Source organism: Nyctereutes procyonoides, unplaced genomic scaffold (assembly GCF_905146905.1).
Source record: "Nyctereutes procyonoides isolate TBG_1078 unplaced genomic scaffold, NYPRO_anot_genome, whole genome shotgun sequence".
In the NCBI taxonomy this organism is placed as follows: Eukaryota; Metazoa; Chordata; class Mammalia; order Carnivora; family Canidae; genus Nyctereutes; species Nyctereutes procyonoides.
This window is the reverse complement of record NW_026575126.1, coordinates 25,336,990-25,362,071: the sequence shown is the minus strand read 5'-3', so window position 1 is coordinate 25,362,071 and position 25,082 is coordinate 25,336,990. Positions and strand designations below refer to the sequence as shown.

The 25,082-nt window shown below is 33.3% G+C and overlaps 1 protein-coding gene across 1 annotated transcript in view; it reads left to right on the top strand.

The window, feature by feature from the left end:
- Window positions 1-25,082, top strand: part of DPYD (dihydropyrimidine dehydrogenase) — an 802,527-nt gene that overhangs the window by 589,417 nt on the left and 188,028 nt on the right. Inside the window, exons 17-18 of the mRNA XM_055340016.1 lie at window positions 1,463-1,583; window positions 2,389-2,508. Coding sequence (XP_055195991.1) covers window positions 1,463-1,583; window positions 2,389-2,508 — 241 coding nt within the window. The remainder of the gene's footprint in view (window positions 1-1,462; window positions 1,584-2,388; window positions 2,509-25,082) is intronic.

Genomic DNA, 25,082 nt, shown 5'->3' with positions numbered 1-25,082 from the left:
AGTTAGAATTTGTACAGCTAAGTCTCCAGATTTTACTATTCATAATGCACAGTATGCCCTGTAGAGCATTCCATATAGTGCTTTTTTAATATTTATGCCTAATGAAGAAATTACTGTTCTGAAAAGAGAACAAACTGAATCAAAGATTTTTTTTGTTAAAATTATGAGTTTTGCTGAATAGAGACAGTAACAATCAACAGAAATTACCTCATTGCTGTATCTTAGCACATAAACGCATAACTTTTAGAGTAATACAAGATGACAGATCAAGACACATTAAACGTAAGTGAAAAGGTTCTTTCTAAAGGTTATAACATTAGAAATCTCATCTTAAAAGAATTTGAAAGGTTAAAATGCAAAGAGCAACTTTCTTACATATAAAAATATTAATTACAAATGATATACTTGCCTGCTGTTTCATAGTTTAAATATGTCTATATTTTTCTGGGGTTTTCTTTTATTCAAAAAACATTTTAACTTGCTAAGATAATATTACCAAGTTCAATAATGAATCGCTATTGCATATTTTAAGGTAATTTATCAAAGTGCATTATCAGTACCTGTCAGAATAAATTTTGCACTAAAAGTAATACAAAAAAAAGGACCATTGTATGTGTTGAAATCAAAGAACATTGCTACAGCTAAGTTATTTTCAATGGAAAGGATAGGTGATTGCCCTCTAAATGATACTTGTCCCATGAGAAAATAGAAGCCTGAAAAAAATCACAGGAAACAGGCACAGGAAAATGTCTATTCCTTGCTTTTAAAAATGAGCATTTGATATTTTATTTCGTTTTTGTCATTTTGATCAATTCTTTCAAGTAGATGAATGTTGAAAAGTGCTTCACAGATCTTGGTAACATTTACAAAAGTAAACTAAGTTACTGATCAGCTCATGTATGATCCCAGGCTGTATTATTCCATATTAGCATATACTATATATCACAATTAGATTGATTAGGAAGTCAAAGCTTTTCCTTTGAATATACTTCATCAACACTAAGTCTTCTGATAACGAAAAAAACAGGCTTCAGGTATAATATTATTCACCCAGGAATCAGCAGCTTAAGTATTTTTTGTAAGGCTTAAGCCAATGAATACACTGGAAATTCTGTAATATTTACCAAAATTACCACCAGGAGTTTATGTTTTACTCCTGGTATTATTTAACTGGTAGTGGAAAACACTTTCTTCCATTTGGCTCTTTGTAATTTTATTTTCCAAAGGCTCCCTTGAGGAATTTAACCTTTATGTGATAAATTTGCAGTTCACTAGAAGTGTGTTAACCTTAGTTCCCTAATGAGTCTAGGTGTAATACTGAGGCGGAATTGAGAAATATATCATGTAGCTCATTGTCAAGTTGTATTTGTCTTGCACATATCCAGCTTTGCTGTTGTTCCAGTACACATTTTGATCACAATTCTTTAATTATGTTCTATATTTAACTGACCTATTTGAACAGGATCCAGAGCTGGTACGGAACATCTGTCGCTGGGTGAGGCAAGCTGTTCAGATTCCTTTTTTTGCCAAGTTGACCCCAAATGTCACTGATATCATAAGCATCGCAAGAGCTGCAAAGGAAGGTAAGAAACTAGACTTGCATCAGTTGTCTAGTTATGGAAGTGTGGACCTGAAGTATGTAGCCATATTAAAGTATATCTTCATCCACAAATAGATGTGTATATCTTGGTTTAAGAGTTAAAGAAAAGTGCTAAATTAAGCACCTGATCTCACAAAAGTAGTGAGTTCACACCTGGACTCCAAACTTTGACCAGGGAAAACAACATTTATAATCTTTCTTGGTAAACACCTACTTCACACACAAAGAATTATGAAACAAAACCATGATCACAGCAAATTGCTCCAAAATAAATGACCTTGTAATGTAACAATACAGCAGTAGCATTTGAACCTTCAGTGAAATACAAAACAAAAAGATACCGGCTTCCACAATATGAAATTTCTTGTGAGTTTCCTTTATATTTGATAGGGCCCAGGGTGCTGGCTTAAACATATGTCCAATAAATATCTATTGAACACATAAATCATGCAGTCAGTGGAAGATTTTATAAATCATATATGCCATGCCCTATCCAATGGAAATTGCATCTTGGTTTGCAAAAGTATTGTAAACTACCTGGGAAATAACACTGAATACAAAACATGTGGCATCTATAATCTGTATAATAAATGGAAAAATGAATTGATGGAAATTAAATTTTTTTATGTCTAGCGTTTTAAGCATAATGGTAGAAGTGAAATTAGTAAAGTCATTTGAGGGGAGGAAATGTTCTCAAGATAAAGAGTGTTCATTTTCTTGGGTCGTGTGGGTCTTTGGACCATTTTCCCTTTAAAAACTGCAGGTAAATGATGAAGTGATTTTCATAGGTGGCGCAGATGGCGTTACAGCTACCAACACTGTCTCAGGTCTAATGGGATTAAAAGCTGATGGCACACCTTGGCCAGCAGTGGGCATTGGGAAGCGGACTACATATGGAGGAGTATCTGGTAGGTGTTGTCCTCTCCTTGCATTTTGCTTCCTTGAAGGTTGCTAAAAAATAAGAGACCATGTTGCAAGCAAGTATATTGTGTCTTTTACAATTCCAAATCCTTAGAACTCATTGCTGGTCAAAATTCCTGATAGTTGTGACAGATGGAGCATATTGAGCATGAAGGCTCAAATGACTGGCTGCAAAAAATGAAAGGATGCCAAGATAGGGTTGTGTGTGAATTCTATTCTCTTGTGGTCTGTGCTTTCCTCAGAATTTCCCATTGTCACAAATGTCTTGTCACTTATGAGTAAGGGCTAATACCGGGGCCATCTACAAGCAAAACATTAGCCCCCTGATTATAATATCTTTTTCATAATCAGAATTTGTTTCCACTTTTCCTAGAACTTTGAAACCTACCTCCTTCAAAAAATCTTGCTTTCACACCTGTCCCAAACGAATCATCAAAACTGCCTTTATGGCATCAGCCAAGAAGACATTTCAGACCTCACACCTTTGCGTATCTTTTCTCATCATCAAACATTTGCATTTAAAACAGAAACAGAAGTTTTAATCCCAACGTGTCGTTCGGTATCTTTGCCCTGCGCACTCTGTTGCTGTGACAACATGAACTTGGTCTCGCAAAGACAATGCTGTAAGGTTCTTGACTGTACTGGTATGGGGATTAGTCTCCTTGGTGATAGAGACAGTGGTAAATATACATAATATAGCAGTGTCCCACTGTTCAAGAAAAGCATTGCTGAATCAGACCAAAATATGCTTTTGGAAGAGGCTGGATAGACACAAATAAAGCACTATCCATGCTGAGGTGTTATATTTCGAGAGCATGAGTGTGTCTATGAGCCACGATTTTTAAAAAATTATATTCTGCTCTTAATTGAATGCCATTCCCATCCTCACAATGTCAGAAAGAGGAAAGCTGACGAGAAGCACCTGCTCAAGGTCCAGACACAACTCTCTTTTATCAGGCGCTATCAAACAGAGCCTTAAATATTATTGTAATGCAGAATAACGTGGGCCACGTTAGCTTGTGCAGCAGAAAGAGAGTCAAGAGACTCCAGAGTTGGGCTGCAATGTGCACTATGTTTTCTGTCAGCCCATTTCAATTTTTCCAGCCTGCCATGTTGACAGCAAGAGAATAAAGGAGGTCACAGAGGGTGCTGAACATTAAAAATTAATAAAAGAACTATTGCAGTAGTATTTTATATAAGTAACACCATTCACGTTTTCTCATTTAAGCTGCAATTTCTGAATATTCTCCAATACTATAACTCAGTCTAATAAAACTACAGAATTACAGCATTAGAAAAAGTCTTTTGTGTTGCAGTCTTTAAGCATATACACACACTGGAAATTATAAGGCTACCTGAAAACAAGTTCAGCTATACCTCAGGGCCTGTTAACATTTCCATGAAACTCTGGTTCTAAGATTTATAAATTCATATATAAATATTCACTTGGGCTATAAACTCAGCTAAGCCTGGGTGGAACTTCCATTTTGAACAACAAAAAGTCTCTAACGTTTTTAAGGGCTTGTACCTCATTTCTAATGGGTTCTATATTAAGTCTCTTCACATTAAAGTCTTTTTTGAAAATAGCCTTTCTCCATATTGCCAAAACAGATAGAATTTTTCTCCTTTAAAGCAGCGGTGGCTTTAATTTAAAGGTAATAGAATCTGAAAGGCAGTTTAAATGGCCAATAATAATATATTTTAGGACAGAAACAAGTTCCATAACAAAATACCTTCAGAAGGAGTTATAACAAGACCTATCTTACCAAAACTGTGTTAAATAATAATGGCTTCAATTTTAGGAAAGATGGAAATATCAAAATGCCTAAACACCGTTCCTGCTTTCATCAAACATGGCTGTCAAGACTTCAAATGCTGCTTCAGTGTAGAATATCATACAAATATACCAGATATTTTTATAAGATTAAAAAAATTACCACAGCACAGTGCTAATACTTTCCCAAGAGTTTTCTCAGAGCACTGGAGTGTCTGCTTTTAGAAGAACAGCTTGAATCACAGATTTTTTTTTTTTTTAAGCGAAAGCTAAGGAGTATTCGATTTTGGATAGCCACCTGAAATACAACACGTACTTTCCATTGCCAGGGAGGAATATTTTTCCCTCTATTCAGTCTTTATTATTTTTTCTCAGAATAAGATTGCTGCTATTTGACATGAAGGTTTTGTTTTGTTTAAATAGGGAAATAATGAGGTACTTGGGGTACTGCACATACTATAGAAAAACGGTCACATTCTGTAATGTCTTCCTAAAACACATTAGCCAATAAGGGGCAGTGACTAGCATTGGGAGACAGAACCTCAGCCGAGGGATATCAGTTGAGGTATTTCAAATGCGATTAATCTGGATTTTACAGTGCTTTAAAGCAATGTTTTTCAAATTTTGGTCCCCAATTTGAGTGTACTATGGAACCAGGTTTAATGAATTATAGTCAACATTTTAAAAAATGAAATAGAACAGAGAAAACGTCAGTGCTTTGCACACAGATGGGATAAACATTGGTCAAACACCTTTTTCAGTTACACATGTAACACACACACACGGATATGTATATGTATGAATATATATGTGTATTTCTATCCTGGGTCATGATGTAAAATGGGTTTTTTATTATAGTTAACTTCAAAACTTCAGAAAGCTACTGATTAGAGAGAGATCTCTATTTAATAAAAGTCATTAAGCCTTTAGAAGTCAGTAAACAAGGTTACTTCTGCTTGTTGCAGTTTACAATTTTTATCAAGAGCAAGCGTTAAGATCTCATTCCAAGATCTCATCCTTAGCTTTGTTCTTTTAGAAACTGCCATTTTCCAATTCATCTACAGGTGATTAGAATCTGGGGGTGGGGGTTGGAGGGGACAAAACCTATGAGTCAATCAACATTCTCTGCCTTTCTTTGAGCAGTAGAGACTTTACACTACAAGTTGTTAACACCGAACTTCCCTTCTTTTGAAATCCATGCAGAATACTTTATTTTTTCAATATCAAACAATTAGTTCATATGTCACCAAACAGTCGAGCAGATTAATGTTTTGTTTTGTTTTGTTTTGTTTCTGGCAGGAGGGATTCCTTGCCTTTATTTATTTCACTGAAAGAACTGCTGAAGTCATCAGTAACATTATTTACGAACCCCAACCTTGCATGAATTACTGATTATTTTCCTAGTTTTAGTTTACTTATTTTTTTCTTGTTTTCTTTTCAAATTTTGACCTTTTTCCTGGCCTTATCCACAAATGATGAAGGGATGTTCAGATAGCCCTTAACTCAGTGATTACTATCACCTATGTAAATGGTGTCATCCAACTGTGGTGTGACATTTTCACAGTCAATCTTCCCTGTGGATAATATTCTTTTAGACATGTTTAAGAATGAGTCCTGCATGACATAACTAAAGATATATCTTTCCTGCAACTGACTTCATGAGGATAGTATTTATTAATTTCTAGCTGCTTTGGGAAAAACAAGTATCAAGTATCTTTCAGTGGGCTAAATTCATTAGAAGTAATTATTCTGTGTTGTAATTTAAGACCTTCTTTCTATTGATGGGGGGATGGGTATATTTTTAGGTTTGTTATGTCATTCCATTATCCTGTATACATTTTGTTTGTTATACATATAAACACACACACATACCTAGGGAAAAGATCTGAAATTTCTCTGCAAGAGGTGCTTTGAAACTGATGGATGCTTTAGGCTCAATTTAATTCACTTCCTGCAAGCTTGAAAAATTAAGTCATTGCTTTACGTTATTTTATTTGCCAAATTTGTTCATTTACCCCCCAAAAGGGAAACTTTTGTTCTCAACTTCAATTTCAGATTGCTTTTTGAAATTATTGTCTGTACCACCTGCTCAGTTAAAACAACAGGATACATTTTATTTGATAGTAAGACCTATAAACTTTAATATTCATTTCTGAATGATTCATCAAAGATAGACTTCAAGATTTAATCTCTATTTCAGGAACCCAAATTTACTAATCATATATAGGATATTATGGGTTTAAGAAATGATTGTATATTTCTTAACAAATGACAGTGGCATACCCCATAACATGCTCTTACATTCTTAAATAAATAATGAATGATTTGAAATCCAGCTATTTGGGCTATTAGACACCAAACTCTGAGTTCGTATAGTTACAAGCCTCCTAAAGCTGTTTTCATTGTAAAACCAACCAGGGAAATACCAATAAATACAAGTTAGAAATTTGCTAGTAATTTGTAACTCTGCGCCAGTGTGTGGGTTAGAAGTGAGTACAAAGTGCATAGCTCAGAAAACTTGCAGAAACATGAATCAATATAATAGCTTGAAAATAATCTTAATTCTATATTGCATACTTTACGTTTGTTTTTTAAAAAGCTACTTAGGCATGATTGTTGAGACCATACAGTGACTTAGCAGCACTCAACTCTTACATAAATGCACATCCAATGTAATCTATTCCAATCATGAACTTAAACTTATTTTGATGTATTTATTAGTTTATTTTTGTAAAATGAAGAAGATGACAAAACACAGAGTAGATCGAAAACCCCGAAGTTACAATTTGCTTTCATAGCTATTTACATACGCACAAGTAACTGAAGATTTTGGCAAGATTGCTTTAAGTTCTTATACCATACATTACAATCATATCGTGAAGTGCAGTATTGCTATTTTTTTATGAGAAGTAGTGGGCTGGACTTTTTTTTTAATTGTCAATCACACAATTACTGATGCACAAAATCCTTTTAGAAAAACACACCTACTCACTGTCATAAAATTTCAACTATCTGTTGTAACCATCTTTATCAATAAGAGCTTAGATTTTAATACTGAAATGTCTAAGATAACCTGATAGATAAAGGTAACATTTAAATGAATAAAAAAAGCACTGATGAATTATGCCAAAAAGATTAATTAAAAGGAGAACCTTTCATTTATACTCACTCATCTCTTTTCTTTTCTGTGTATGTGTGTTCAAAATAATGCAAAAAATATAGTCTGTTATTCACTTAAATATTCTCAGGCCATCACAAGTTTAACTGATCAAATTATGAAAGACCTTGTTATATAAATATATGTACTATATTTGCAGAACAGTCAAAGTAGGCATATCAAATAAAGATGCTGAATTACAATTTTCATTATAAATTATCAGTTTGGTTGAAAGAAGCTCACCATTAGAACTATTCTCATTTAAATCATGCTCATTTGAATATATTCATGTACAGATTGACAAAGAATCCCCTTTTGCATTATATTGCTTCTCCTGGAGCCCGAATTTCACACTGTTTGGCTGTCGTTGGTCTGTGCAGGAGATCAGAGCCCTAATAATAGATTTTTGACGGTGAGCTCGCCTGCTACCTGCCCTACACAAATCCTCACTGTTCATGTTTGCTTCATGGCAACAAAGCAGACAGAAGGAAAATGCCAAGTGCTGAGTTTGAGGTACAGCCTTGCCTTGGCTTGACATTTCAGCAGAATAGCAGTTTATGAGATGCATAATTTTTCATCTGGGACTCAGCTGCCATATTCATAGACGCTTACAGCTCATCGTCGGACTGGAGCAAGGGCAAAGGTTTAAAGCATAGATCAAGGTCTACATCCTTTCCTTAGGTATTTTAAAATAACTATTGTCCTGCAGATAAATGGTAAAATCAAAAAGTATTTAAGAGCCAACAAATCCATGGCCATGTGGATAATTATATATGTTTTCTGTTATTCAAAATTAGGAAAATAAATTCATGTCTATATCACCTCCTAAGAAAATATTAGATAGACTCCATAAACCAAAGGACTCTGACAAGCATATTAAGAAAACTTACCTTTGCAGCAGTGGTAATGAATAATTAAATTTCTTCCCTCTGTGTGTGTGTGTGTGTGTGTGTGTGTGTGTGTTTTCCATAAAGAATGATTTCAAGCTTGAAATTAATAAAAAAATGTTCCATTATGAAAGTAAAACTAAGGAGTATTGTGTCACCGTTTGAGCTTGAATTTAAATATTCACAGTTTCATGCATATCTACTGTACTAAAAAATCGGTGTAGGAACACGTCAGTGACTGTTTAATTTAGAACTACACATCTCTGTAAGCTTCAGAAACAGTTCACCATGTCACAGTCTCATACAGAACAATGGTACACTACATTGGATTAATTAAAGAAGCCTTGCAGAGAACTGAGTTCTCAGTATGTCAAGATTTCAGTTTTATGTTAAATATTTTCTAAAGGCCAGACCCTTAAATCTCAGGGGCTGTACCAAGCAGTGAGCTGTGAATTTAACCATAGGCTAACTGCTAATGATAAGGAAAAGAGTCCTAGTTGAGGCAGCTGTAATACAGTCATTGGATTAGGCTATCAATCACTCAGCTCCCTAAGGAAAAGGGGAAGAAGACCAAACAGTGAAAAGGGAAATTAGGAAAGAAGGGCATGACTAGAATAAGATTCTTCACCATCCTTATCCATTCGTGGGCTTAAATCCCTAAGCATTAGACCAAATTCTCCAGCATTCCTCAGACTATAAAGCCAACACATTTATCCCTAACATCGAGAGAACCATCAAAATGTCATTGGCTCTCAGTAGTTGAAGATCTTAAAACCTGCTAGAAACAAATGCCTGATTACATAATCAAAATTAGATTAATCCCTAATTTTTGAACTTAAGATTTATACATATGATTATTTTATGTATAAAGATTTAGGTATGTCAGCAAGGGAAATATTCTTATTTAACTTCTAATTTGGAGCCAATTTTTACTTATGGAAGCCCTGTTGTAAGATGAGGCTCTAGTAGATCAGTGGATCTCGAACTTCAGTGACCCCCAGACCCTGGAGGATCCATTAGAATATATATTGCTGAACTCCTCCCTGAGAGTCTGGGAGGGCCTGAGAATCTGCATTGAACAGTAGATGAAGAAAGCTTAGTGTTATTGAGAATTTTGATTTGAAGATCTTATTTCCAAAATAGTATCAAAGGCTTTCATCAGTGGTAAAATTCAAGAATCATGGTATTCCATACATAAATTTAGAATCTGTGCCCACAGCTAAGTATCTGAAACAAATTGTAGTAAATAGAATCAGAATTCATTCTTAAGAAAAGTGCAAAAAAAAAAAAAAGAAAAGTGCAGAAAACAGTATTTGAGGGCTCAGAATAGAAAGAATAGTCACTCCATTTAAAATTAAATGATTCCAGTTATAAAATAAATAAATCATGGAGATGAAAAGTACAGCAGAGGGGATATATTCAATAATAACATTGTATGGTGACAGATGGAAACTACACTTATGGTGATGAGCACTGAGTAATGCATAGAATTGTTGAGTCACTATGTTGTACATCTGAAACTAATACAACATTGTATATCTACTATACTTCAATAATAAAATTTTAAGATTAATGTTGAATATGAACCATTGTTATGCAAAGAGAATCTATTCTAAGTGCCACTAAGTAGTCCTTTGAAAAATAAAACAGGTGTCAGAGGCAGACAAGGGTAAAATTAAGCTCATGATTGTGAAATACCATGTTTTTTTCTTGACTTTGTACAGATACTAACATATTGAATAGTAACCATTCTCTCCCAGGACAAGCACTTACATATCAATGAATCTAGTTATTTCCTCAGACTCAAACTGTAGGAGACAACAGTATTGGTAACCTCCTGCCTTTCTCTCTTCCTTTATGTTTTGCCTGTCATCTTCATACCATGGCATCCTTTTTATCAGTAGAAGGGAAGGATAACCTATGTTGTAGGCAGAAGCTGTTTCAATGCAGTGTCCCTGCCATTAGCATAGTGTACTATGCACTTAAGAGCCTTCCAAAGTCATGTTTATAGCCTGTTGGTGATACTGTTTGTCAATCATGGAAGCTTCCTGCAGCTTTCCTGGATGAAGGAGTGTCCTGGTGTGCACCTCCAAGTTAGTACCATCTGAATCTCTGAAAGCAAGTTATACCCCAAATTCTAAAAGGTCCTTAAGTGTAGGACATAGTACATCCTCAAAAGACCCATACAGTATCTGATGCTCTAAGGTGCAGACTGCGTAGGACTTGATGATGAAGGATCATAATAGAGAAGGTAAAGGAAGCTGGTCAGGCCTGCTTAACTTCACTTGCTATGATTTTGTAGAGTCTAATACTTTGATTCAATGTGTATTAGGATTTTACACTACTTATTTTAGTGTTCTTTACATTTTTATTCCCCAAATACTCCACATTAAAAAAATATAAACTACATACTTGTCACCCATTTAAGTCAACCTTATAAAATTTAGCCATAAGTTTAAGTGATAATAAAAGACATAGTCTCCCACATTCTACAAATATTAATTCTTAGATGAAATGCCTACACCATTCTTTTAAATACATCTAATAGAGTCTAAATAGCACAGTGATTTTATACTCATTATGAACCATTTAAAAATACATAAACTAAGGCTTGAAATAATAGTTGAAAATTTTACATAATTTTTTCCTCAAACTAGTATTTCCAGTCAACTTCCTTACCAAATTTTATCCTATTTTCATTTATTTTTAAGTTTGAATATCTTTTATAGATTGTCCTATAGAATTTCTCTTTAACAAAATATATGCCTATGATATGAAATTTACATTTTTGAAATTTCTGGGTTAAGGCTTTAAGGATAATATTTCTTCTGTATTGTTCTAATTTACAATTTATACTTTATCATAATAAAGTATTTCCTAAAAATGTCAGGGTTGGCTTATTATTTTAGTTTTAGATATGAATATTGAAAATCCTTGCTCATCTAAATAATTAAAGAGGACTCAAAGAGTTTTATTATACTCTCTTAACCCAAATCTTTGAACACCTTCCACATTACAAGCTAAAAGTTACTTAGTAATCTTACCTAATTTAATTAGGCAATTTGAAGAGCTCTTCTTTTAGTTTTGTTGAAGAAATAGCTTGGAAGTCACCTGACTTTCAAGAATATTTGTCACCCAATCATAAATCACTTCTTTAAAACCAATACTAATATTCTGATTTATCATTTTGTTTGGTACCCCAGAATTTTTACCGTTGAACAATGTGTCATTATAATATTTGAGATCATTGTGAAATAAACTTTTTTCCAAGGTGGAAAGGACTGTTAAGACATTGGAAACAGAAGAACTAGCATTATATTTTGATTGACTCTTTCTCAGGCATACAAAATTTAAGATACAATACTTATGGAAATCAAGGATCTAGAAAAGGATTCTCTAAGATTAATTTACCCATGGGATATGTACAAAAGAAGTGCAACACTGAGTATACATCCATCTTTCAGAAGACCACTGACTTATTTCATCTACTCTTCACACAACTTTATGACAACAAAGCAGTACTTTGGTATTCCCTTTTTTTATATCAATTTAGCTACGTTTCTAAAATAGCACCAGCAATTTTAAGAAAATTTTCATGCATGGGCTAATAAATCTCAGTATATAAGTTAATATGTGCTAGTGGTAGCATTTGGAATTTTATATTGTCAAACTTTTGTGTTACTGGCAAAATCAGTCTGCATTACTATACTCCTCAGCATGGGCTATTCAGGCAATAAGTAGAAGCTACATAGGAATATCAAGGCCTCTAAATAATACGATCTTTATTTGCTCAGCACCATATTGAACACTTTATATGCATTCTTATATAAATAACTCTATGATGCAGACATCACTGGCTCCATTTTATAGCCTTAGAAACTCAAACTCCAGATGGTTAAGCAACTTGCCAAAGTTTACATAGCCAGGACATGTCATAGTTTGGATTCAAACTCAGATCTGTCTCTAAAGATGGACGGCTAAGCATCTTCATGAATGTCTTAATCCAGTATTTGCCATAATAAGTCTGTCTACGTTTAATGTACTCATTAAAACCTAATGGACTACGAATGTCATTTACTAATGCAACATTTATTCTATCTGGATTTGAAAATCTGTGAATGTGCTCTTCTGTGACCATTGTCAAAATCATGTCCTTATTATGTGTATCACTACATCATTATATCGGAAAATTGAGCAAGTAGGTGAATTAGGGGAAAAAATGTTTAATTTCTTACAAAGAACAAAAAAAATGACAGGAAGCATTCAGTCATTTGTCTTAAAGTGTAAACATGCAGCGTTTGCTTGAAGTGAAACTGTCATCAATATAGCAATAAATAACCTTATTTCTTACTGACTTAGATAAACTATATGAGGGCTTGGTCCAACACTGATGCTGAGAAAAAACTTTGGGTGTCCTTTTTAATTTCTTCTTTCTAATCTTCAGTCAGTTACAAATGACCATGTGTTCCTGCAACTGTCTCACCTTCTTTTTGGACAGATCCATCTTTTTCCCCAGCAGCAGTATCATCTCCTTTATAATTTCAACTGAGCTTGCAAAAAGCACCACTAAGTAATTCAGAGATGCTACTTTTTCATTAGGTGGGAGAAAGAGAAGGACATTTTGAAGGTGGTGAGGTGAGGAAGAAATTGGCCCAAAAAACCTTGCTAAGCCCCTTCTGAAAGGGAAAAAAAAGGAAACTGCACCATTTCTCACCTTCCCTCGTTTAAAACAAAACAAGATAAAATATAAATACAATAAAATAAGATGAAACTCTGTTAGCACACATCTGGCATAGTATGATATGAGAAATTTTAATCAGTATAAATTAATTTGACAAGTGTATAGATCAGAAGTCAGGAGTTCAAGGAATGTTTCTAAATTGCACTCAGTTCATTTAATACATCTGGTTAATGACAGACCTGTTGGATTATAAGCTTCTTAAAAGCAAGAGTCACTCCTGTTTCTCCATGATCTCCTCCAAAGCCTAGGAAAAAAGGCATAGGCACATTATAGACATGAAAGACACACCATTTGATCCTTAATATTCAGCTGTGTATAATTGAGAAAGTTTTGGGGATGAGACTAGACTGCCTATTTCTGATGTCCATCTTGACTCCCCCGTGAACTTTTGGCAACGGAGTAAGAAATTTTAACTAATAGAATAGAGACCATCTTATGATATAATAAAAGTACTGAAAGAAGAAAGTTTGCAGCCAAGAATACTCTATCAAGCAAGGCCATCCTTCAGAATAGAGTTTCTCCGACAAAAGTAAAAGGCATTTATGACCACTAAACCAGCACTACAAGAAATGTTAAAGGAGACTTTGAGTGATAAGGAAAGACCATAAGCCAGAGTAAGGAAAGTAGGAGTCTCAAAAGCAGTAAAAATAAGTATATCTGTAAAAATCAGTCAAGGGACTTGAAAAATAAAGCAATGTAAAGTATGACACCATATACCTAAAACATCAGGGGGAGAGGAGTAAGAATTGGTTCAAACTTAAGCAACTATCAACTTAATACAGACTGCTATATGCAGAAGATGTTATATACAAACCAAATAGTAACCACAAATCAAAAACCAATAATAGATATGTAAATAATAAAGAGAAAGGAATCCCAAATATATCACTAAAGAAAGCCAACTAAGCATGAGAGAAGAAAGCAAAAGAAGAAAGCAATGGAGAAAAACTACAAAAACAACCATAAAACAAGTAGCAAAATGGCAGTCAGTACATATCTATCAATAATTACCTTGAATGTAAATGGACTAAGTGCTCCAATCAAAAACTTAGGATGACAGCATGGGTAAAAAAAACTAAGACCCATCTCTATGCCACCTACCCATCTCTTTGCCGACTCATTTCAGACCTAAAGACACAGGAAAATTGAAAGTGAATGGATGGAGAAGCATTTATCATGCAAATGAATGTGAAAAGAAAGCCAGGGTAGCAATACTTGTATTGGACATAATAGACTTTAAACAAAGGCTGTAACAAGATACAAAGAAGGGCACTATAATCGTAAAGGGGACAATCTAACAAGAATATATAACAATTGTAAATATTCATGCACCAACCATGGGTGCACCCAAATACTTAAAGCAGTTAATAATAAACATAAAGGAAGTAATAAAAAAAAGTAATCAATCATAATACAATAATAGTAAGGAAGTAAAGACTCTAACACCCCACTCACGTTGATGGACAGATTATCCAAACAGAAAATCCACAAGCAAACAGTGGCTTTGAAACACACACTAAAACAGATTTAGCATTCCATCAAAAAACAGTAGAGTATACATTCTTTTCAAGAGCACATGGAACATTATCCAGAATTGATCACCTATCACGCCACAAAATAAGTCTCAACAAATTGAAAATATTGCACCTTTTCTGATGCAGTGTTATGAAACTAGAAATCAGCCACACAAAAAAAAATATGGAAAGAGGTTAAATAACATGCTACTAAAGAATGAATGGATCAGCCAAGAAATCAAAGGGGAAATTAAAATGTACATGGAGACAAATGAAAATGAAAACACAACAGTCCAAAATCTTTACAATGCATCAAAAATAGTTTGAAGAGGGAAATTTGTAGCAATACAGGCCTACCTCAGGAAGCAGGAAAAATCTCAAATAAACAACCTAACCTTGCACCCAAAGGAGCTAAAAAATGGAACAAACAAAACCCAAAACCAATAGAAAGATGGAAATAATAAAGATTAGATCAGAAATAAACGAAATAGAAACTAAAACAAAAACAATAGAACAGGTCAATGAAGCCAGGAGCTGGTTCTCTAAAAAGATCAACAAAATTGATAAACCTTTAGCTAAACTCTCAAAAAGAGAGAGGGAGAGATGACTCCAACAAAATTGGAAATGAAAGAGGAGACATAATAACCAAGACCACAGAAATCCAAACAATAAGAGAACAGTATGAAAAATTTTATGTGATCACATTGAGCAATCTAAAAGAAATAGATAAATTCTTACAAATGTGTAACTTCCCAAAACTGAGTCAAGAAGAAACAGAAAATTTGAACAGACCAATTATTAGCACTGAAATTGAAGTAGTGCTCAAAATATTCCCAACAAACAAGAGTCCAGGATCAGACAGCTTCACAGATAAATGCTACTAGCATGTAAGGAAGGGTTAATACCTATCCTTCTCAAAGTATCCCAAAAAATAGAAGAAGGAAAACCCAAAGTCATTCTGCAAGGTCAGCATTATCCCAACAATAAAAGCAGATAAAGATACTACAAAAAAAGAGAACTACAGGCCAGTATCTCTGATGAACATAGATGCAGAAATCCTCAACAAACTGAATCCAATAATACATTAAAAACATCATTCACCACAGTCAAATGGGATTTATTCCCAGGATGCAAGGGTGTTTCAGTATTCACAAATCATTCAACATGATACAGCACATCAATAAGAGCAAGGATTAAAAAAAAAACCCTGTGATCATGCTAATAGACACAGAAATAGCATTTGAAAAAAGTACAACATCCATTCATGATAAAAAAAAAACCATCAACAAAGTAGATTTAGAGGGAACAAAATTCAACATAATAAAGACCACAGACGATAAACACACAGCTAATATCATCCTCAATGGGGAAAAACTGAGAGCTTTCCCCCTAAAGTCAGGAACAAGACAAGGATGTCCGCTCTCACCACTTATATTCAATATCCTACTGGAAGTCCTAGCCTCAGCAATTAGAGAAGAAAAAGGAATAAAAGCCATCCACATATGCAAGGAAGATATAAAACTTTCACTATTCACAGATGACATAATACTGCATATAGAAAACCTTAAGGACTCCACCAAAAACCTACTAGAACTGATAAATGAATTTAGTAAGGTTGCAGGATACAAAACCAAAATACAGAGATCTGTTTCATTTCTATACATGAAGCAATGAAAAGAGAAATTAAGAAAGCAATCCCATTTATAATTACAATAAAAATAAATACCTAGGAATAAACCTAACCAAGGAAGCGAAAGATCTATACTCTGAAAACTATAAAACATCAATGAAAGAAATCGAAGACAATGACTACAAATGGAAATACGTTCCATGCTCATGGATTGGAAGAACAAAAGTTGTTAAAATGTCCTTACTACCCAAAGAAATCTTCAAATTTAATGTTAAAATATCAAGAGCATTTTTCACAGTTCTAGAACCACGATCCTAAAATTTGTATGGAATCACAAAAGACTGAATAATCAAAACAGTCTTGAAAATGACAAACAAAGCTTGAGGTATCACACTCCAGATTTCAAGTTGTACTTCAAAGCTGTAGTAATCAAAGCAGTATGTACTAACACAAAAATGGACACAGATTAATAGAACTGGATAGAAAGCCCAGAAACAAACCCACAATTGTACAGTCAATTAACCTTTGTTAAAAGAGGCAAGAGAAAGAAATGGGAAAAAGTCTCTTCAACAAATAGTCCTGGGAAGACTGGGCAGTTAAACATGCAAAAGAATGAAAAACCGAACACTTTCTTATACCATACACAAAAATAAATTCAAAACAGATTAAAGACCTAAATGTGAGACCTGAAACTGCAAAGTCCTAGAAGAGACCACAAATAGTAGTAATGTCTTTGTCATTGGCCATAGCAACATTTTTTCTAGATACGTCTCCTGAGGGAAGGTAAATAAAAGCAAAAATAAACTATTGAGACTACATCAAAGTAAAAAGCTTCTGCAGAGCAAAGGAAATAATCAACAAAACCAAAAGATAGCCTACTGAATGGGAGAAAATATCTGCAAATGATAAATCCAATTAAGAGTTAGTACCCAAAACGTGTAAAGAACTTATCAAACTCAACACCCCAAAACAATCTAATTAAAAATGGGCAGAAGATATGAACAGACATTTCTCCAAAGAAGACATACAGATGGCCAACAGACACATGAAAAAATGCTCAACATCAGAGAAATGGAAATCAAAACTATAATGAGATATCACTTTACACCTGTCAGAATGGCTAAAATCAAAAACAGAAGACACAACAAGTGTCAGCAAGGATGTGGAGAAAAAGGAATTCTCTTATACTGTTGGTGGGAGTGCAAACTGTTGTGATCACTGTGGAAAACAGTATGGAGATGCCTCAAAAATTTAAAAAAATAGAACTACCCTATGATCCAGTAATCACACTACTGGGTGTTTACCCAATGAGTACAAAAACACAAATTTAAAGGGATACATGTACCCTTATGTTTATTGTAGCATTATTTACAATAGCCAAACTACAGAAGCAACCCTAGAATGAAGGATACAGGAGATGAAAGGATACAGAAGATGGTGTGCATACACACACACACACACACACACACACACACACTGGAATATTATTTAGCCATAAAAGGAATGAAATCTTGGCATTTGCAACAACATGGATAGAGCCAGAGAGTATAAGGCCAAGCAAATGAAGTCAGTCAGAGAAAGACAAATGCCATATGATTTCACTCATATGTGGAATTTAAGAAACCAAACAAATGAACAAAGAGGAAAAAGAGAGAGAGACAAACCAAAAAAACAACTATAGAGAACAAACTGATGGTTACCAGATAGGAGGTGGATGGGAGGATGTGTGAAATAGGTAAAGAGGATTGAGAGTAACTTAGATGAGCACTGATTAATGTGTAGAATTGTTGAATCACTATGTTGTATACCTGGAACTAATATAACACTGTGTATTAACAATGCTGAAATTAAAATCAATAATTTAAAAAAATAGAATATAGGCCATCTTACTAGGTACTAGCTTCTGAGAGCATTTCGCATATTATTATGTAATTTAATCATTACAACAACCTGGTCAAGTGGTAACATTTACTTACCTGTTTTACTGAAAAAGAAACTGAGTTACAAAGAAATCAAGTCAATTCTGTAATATCACACAGCTTGCATCCAGATATATTAGTATTCTTGCTATCTGGCTCTTAATATTATGAATTTAGCCACTATGTTACAGTTACTTCCCCACCACTGTTCATTCTGTGTTAATTACTCTATTATGCTTTTTAATATTCTCAACATATTGTAGGATGAAAATATCTAGAGATCCACTTTTGTATTTCTTAAACAAGAAAAATTTAGACTGAAAATAATCTATGAATATAACTCTAAGATTAATCACTGTTTAAAAAAATTCACGGGAATGACAGGTCACAATTACACTGTAAGTGGTCTAGTAAACCTCTCAGTATCCCTATTAACCTCTGGGTTTGATGCATTTCTCATATTAATATACTAAAAATATCACAAAGAAATATATGTACTTTTCAAGGCAGATGCCAAAGGTTTAATGGATCAAATTATTTCTGTGCTGGATTTTTTGTTTCCTAGTTCCAAATGTTTGGTCTTTTACTTTAGTCCAATATTAAACTGGAATTATAAATTTCTCTGGTAAATAGTATAAAATAAAAACATAATAGTAATGAATTGAGCTAACAGTAATAGTTTGAGTGGTTGATATATCTTTTGCCTTAGCCTTTCTAGCTCCCTAAACCCTTATTTTAACAGCGAGTTTAAACTAGGTGAAAATATGGTAACTTTTTCTAGAAATTATATGTATATGTATGTGTATTTGTATCTGTTCCTTGTATATTATTCTAAATCATTCCCAAAGGTTTTTCTTTAGTTTTATGGGTTTATAATATAGTAGGGATCACCAAGGTCTTTGGTATGATAATCATCACCTAAAGAGATTATTAAGTAAACTCATCCTGAGCTCAGAGAATATCTAATTCAGTAGATCTGAGATGAGACCAGGAATGTATATGATGTTTTTCATCAGGAATCTCAGAGGATTCTGATACCCATTGATAGTCAATCTTCAGTTTCCATCTTAAGGTGGGGAGGAGAAAATTCTAATACGGGGAATGCCACCATTATAAGATATAATAATTTTACATAATAAAAATTTGAGATGTTTGTCTTTTGAGAATGAAATGAATCAATTCATCTTTTATAGAAATTTAGTCAATAATCATTCTCATTTTAGTAATTGAAATGTAGTAATTGGATTTTAAATGAGTAGTCCCTCAGGTAGACTCTCTAAAATTCTCACTAAAATATATGAAAATATAAAGAGTGTCAAAAATTCAAAGAAACAACAAAATGTTTACTTGACTTTTAGTCAGTTGTCATAATCGTCAAGCAGTTTTCACTAACTTTCTATTTGATGAGCTTTTTTTGCGTATGAAACTTTGGATTATGGGATGTATCATTAAAAGCCCTTGTTGGGGCACCTGGGTGGCTCAGTTGATGGAGCATCCAACTCTTGGTTTCTGCTCAAATCATGATTTCAGGGTCATGAGGTGTGCCTCACTTCAGGCTGAATGCTTAGCGGGAAGTCTGCCAGAGATTCTCTCTCTCTCTTACCCTCTCCCTCTGCTCCTCCTCTCTCAAATAATCTTTTCTTTTTTCTTTTCTTTTTTTCTTTGCCACCCCAAGTCCTAGACCAGGTATTTCTGAGAATGTGTATATGATTGGATGTATCAAAAGCTGTTGTTATAAGAATATTTTCAATAAGTAGTCCAGTTTCTTTTTTTTTTTTTCCCTAAACCAGGAGTAGATAAAAACAGAGCCAAGAAACACTTAAACACTTTTCTGCCTATTTTAAGGCAAGCAGGATTGCTTTTGTTCCAGTGCCATAGGATAGACTCTAGAATGAATGAAGACTTTATATATATCTCTCTCTGTGAGGGTTAGCAAGGGGTAGCTAGGGGCAATGCCTAATGTTTAAGAGCTCTAATCCTCATAAGCTAAGATCTTCAAGTAGAATTAGAGACTCCAAGATTCCTAGTATCCGTTCCCTGGGAATTATGTAGTTTTACATGTATTCCATCTGTACAGAGTGTCAGATCAAAGCAAGGAGAAAAAGAGAAAACTTTCCCACTTTAATCTCACAAAGTGCTATGGTCTGCTAGATTCCGCCAATTTGGCTTTGAAATGCGAACATGAATGTTATGTCTACGGTTAGTCCTGAAGAGGGGATTTGCCCAACAAAGCAGACAATAAAAGCAGGGGGCAATTCACATTGGATTGAGATGAGAAGATACAGAATAGATAGGGAAATAGTCAAAAAATTAAAAGAAAAGTAAAGAAGAAAAAAGAACAACAATAAAGAAACCAAAATACAGTATCACAAATAAAATCCACATTGCCTTGATGACAGCAAAATTGAAAGCATGGAAACTTGAATCAGTGTTGTGAAAGATAGCCTCAGGAATCTCTCCAAAAATATACAGAAACAGGACAGAGCAATTAAAATAATGAAAGGGAAGATGATGGACATGTACAGACAACCCAAGAAGGAACTCATGATGAAGGTAGCAGGATGGACATGGAGCAGCAGATAATAAAAGAAAAAATAGTAATACCTAGCATTTACTGAGCACTTGCCATGTTATCAGTCTCTTTCCTGTATCTTAACTGTTTTAATAGGTATTTTCCATATGTTAATTAATAATGAAGGACATATTTTAGAACATTTTTTTTAGCTTTCTTGAATTAAAATTAAATTCAATTAGATAGAAGTCACTGGTTTACCAGAACAGCACAGAGACCTTTCCCTAGTACATTAAACAAAATATTTTGAATTACAAGCTTATGTAGATACAATTAAGCTAGCCACAGATATAGCCTCAGCAACCCTAAATTCCAGAAGGAAACAGAGTGGTATATATTTTTAGGAAAAAGAGTAATCATCCATCCAAGTTGATAATTAATGTGTCAGTTCAAGACAAAAATTCTCAGATACTCGAGGGCTCAGAAAATATATCATTCTTTAAAAATATTATTGAAGATATATGTACTAAATAACTGAGTAATAAATTACAACAGTGGTTTTCAAATTATGGTTTCTGGACCAGCAACAAGCATCACCTGGGAACTTATTAGAAGCACAAATTTTTCAGGGCCAACCCCAGACTTACTAAATTAGAAGCTCTGTAGTGTGGGGCCCAGCAGTCTGTTTTAACAAGCCCTCCAGGTGATTCTGATGCATGCTAAAGAATGAGAACCATTGAATTAAATTAATGAATTCAAGAATTAGAAGGCATTCCATAGATGTTAGGCTTTTTAAAAAATTAATCTTATATTTAGGCCTAAATAATTATTAGAAATTGAGTTTTAAAACAGAATGCCTGTGTCAGAAATTAATCCTGAAAAAGAAGCCACAAATATTATCAAAAATTTTAAATGGAATAACTTAGATTTAAATCCTAGATTCTTTTAATAAAGAGAAATTTATGAGAAACAACAAAAGTAGGTGGGGAGGGAATTCAGGTGTGCAAAATTTCTTACCCTAAATAGAAGATTTTTTTAATGTCTCACTCTTGACTTACATAAATTTCAAAAGTATAGGTTGAAATAGACTTTTAAAGAACTTAAGGATAACTATTATTTGAAGTAGTAACATTTATAAAAGGATATATACTATATACTTATTTATAAATAATTATCTTTTTAAGATCTTAGGATCTATAATTATGATCCTCTTTCATTTCTAATACTGATAACTGGTACTTTCTTTCTTTTTTCCTTGATTGGTCTAGTGAAAAGTTATTAATTTTATTGATCTTATCAAAGAACCACCTTTTGGCTTTCTGATTTTCTCTGGCTTTTGTTCATTTTCTTTTTTCATTCTTACCTCTCTGGTTTCCTTTTTTCTACTTGTTTTGGATTTAATTTGCTCATCTTTCTAGATTCTTAGTGTAGAAAGGAGACATACAGATAACTAATATAGGCTTTTTTTTTCTTTTTCAATTTGAAAGTAGTCATTTATTAACTGACTGTATTATAAAAATAATCATGCTAGATACTTTGTTCATCCTTCTAATTAGCCTATTGATCCGTTCTTCCCTGTTGCCAGCCTCCTTATCTTCTACAAAATGCCTTTTTTTCCTTCATTCCCGCTTGTGTAGAAGATAACTTGAAAGGCTATAAAAAGTTGCACTCTTTTTTAATATAGATCTGTAAAGTTGTAAATTTCCATCCAACCATTGCTCTAAGCACATCCTACAAATCAGTTACTTATTATGTTTATGACCTGTTACTGCTCACTAAAATGTAAACTTCCCAAAAAGAATTGTTTTGCTCTTTTACTCACAGTTATATCTTCTGTTGCTAGAATAGTTACTGGCACATAATAGGGGTTCAATAAACATTGCTGAATGAATGAATCCTCAAAATTGGGGCCTGACATAAAAATGGTTGTATTGCAACACAATTAGAAAATAATTTTTTTGAAAGTTGTGATAAGCAGCAGTGGTCAAATGCATAGATGTGTATATTGATACATTTTGAGACTGTAACACTTAAAACTCTGCCTGAGTTTTCTCATCTGTTTAACAGGAATATGAATAATACCTACTTTAGAGGGCTTTTGTGATGCTTAAGCTAAAGGATACATAGAAAATATGGATAATAGTTCTATAGTGCTTTCTCTTTGCCCATACTACAAAAAATAGTCTCAGAATATTTCTGTAATGGAAAAGTCATCATGAAGCTAAGCCACTAAAAGTTGTTTTTTTAAAAAGCACCAAATAACAATTTTGGATCAATTTAATTTATGAATCTGAATGTATTGTTAACTGCTAAGAAATTAAATTCAATAATCTATGAAAATTCATTATCCAACTTGGCCAAAGAAGGATATTCCACAGGAAGGCAAGAATGACTTCATATTATAAGTATTATTTACAGAGTATCGTCAGCATTGTTATTTAATATTGTTCTGGAAGTCGTGTGTAACATATGTAACATGAAAGAAAAGGTCTAAGTTTTTGGAAAATATACTTAGTTATCTGGAAGTAGTCTGCTCATAGCTAAGAAATATGAAACAAAATGTTAAATCTCAGAATTAATAAAAATATAGGATAGTGTAATGACAATGGTGGCGCTAAGGTCTCATACAGCTACTTCCTGTTAAAGGGCCCCTGAGTACCAGGCACTGAGCTAAGTAAGCAATCTTTACAAGAATCATTTTGTAAATGAGGAAAGTTGTCCTATGCTCTTCAGGCAGCAGTGCCTGCACAGTACAGCACAGTTAATACACGAACAGAAGTTGCTTTCCTATACACCAGCACTCAAACTAGCAACAGCAAAGAAAAGCACAGATATCCATCCTTAACAAAGAATATATGGGACTGAAGGAAACAACCTAACTACAGCATAAAAAAATAGATTTGAATAAATGACAAAACATAGTATGTTCTTACAGTAAAAGACTTGTTATTATAAATATGACATTTATTTCAAATTAAGTTGTAGGTTTAAGACAATTACAAAATTATAATAAGCTTTTGTCCCCAAGACATACTAAATCATTTTAAAGTTTAGAAGCAAGGACAAACAGGAAAAAAATTCACTAAGTAGTTTTTTCAACCAGAAGACAGATGAAAAAGATATATACAACTAATAATTCAAAGTAATTTCAAAATTATGATAATTAAAAGATGTAGAACAGAAAAGAAAAAGCTGAGATAGACTATATTCCCAAGAACATAACATATTATAAAATAAAACTCTCTAGTGAATTGGGAAAAGATGTTTTATGAATGAATAGATACATTATCTATTTGGGCAAAAAAGAGAATTGTGTTGTATTCTCTAAGTCTAGCCTTTCCCCCATAATGAACAACAAAATAAATTACCAATTAAAAACTTAAAGAACTGTATTAAACTATTAAAAAAGAAAGATGGATATTTATCCTATTTGCAAATAGAAAAGATAAACTTTCTAAAGTTGAAAGAAACGGAAAAATACCACAGTGAAGATGTTGAATGTATCTGCATGTGACTTAAATTTCTGTATATAAAAAATGAACAAAATTAAAAGATGAATGTAAAACAGTTTTCAAAAGATAATATAATGCAGTCATTTCAGGACCAAGGTACATGCCTTCCAAGAATACCATATACTACTTATACTTATATCATCAACAAAAGATTCATAGACACTAACACCACTGAGTTTGCGTTCATATGACATCCCTCATTAATTGCACAATGTCAAGGTTCAAGTCAATAAAAGCATCTCTTTGCTGGTCTGGCTTAATCTAAAGGTAGATTTTTAAAGCTCTTTGAACAAAGGATGGAAAATAAACAATAACTACAAGGAAAAAACTCTTTAATCTGTTTTCAGAGACAAGTGAAACAAAGCAGAAATAGGCTTTGTTTTGAGTATCAAATAGTAAAATATTTTTAAAGTAATATTTAATTCAAAGGATGCGAATAAAGTAGATTTTTATACTATTGGTAGAATTATAATTTGATCTACATTAAAAAACAAACAAACAAAAAAACGAAAGTATGCCCTAGCTGTTGTCATTTCGGGATGTTTCTTACTGCTTGTGTTAGATTCTCTAGTTCTGGATCCCATCTATTCACTATTCTTAGTATATCTTTTTGATCCTCGCTTGAGAACATCCCAAGATATTCTAAGCATTCTGAGAAATTGGAGTAAACTTTTCAGTTCATGCATATTTGAAAATACCTATATTCTGTCTTCATACTTAATTTGGGTAAAAATTCTACATTAAAATTGTTTTTAAAAAACATTTATGTCATTTTCCAATTTACTCTATCAGTTGAGAAATTTGCTCTTAATTGCTATCTGCTAAAGAGTTAACGTATCTACATATTTTTCCTCTTCAGATCCTTTTAGTAGTATCTAAAAGTATTCTCAGTGATCTAGTTTTCAAAACAAGGTT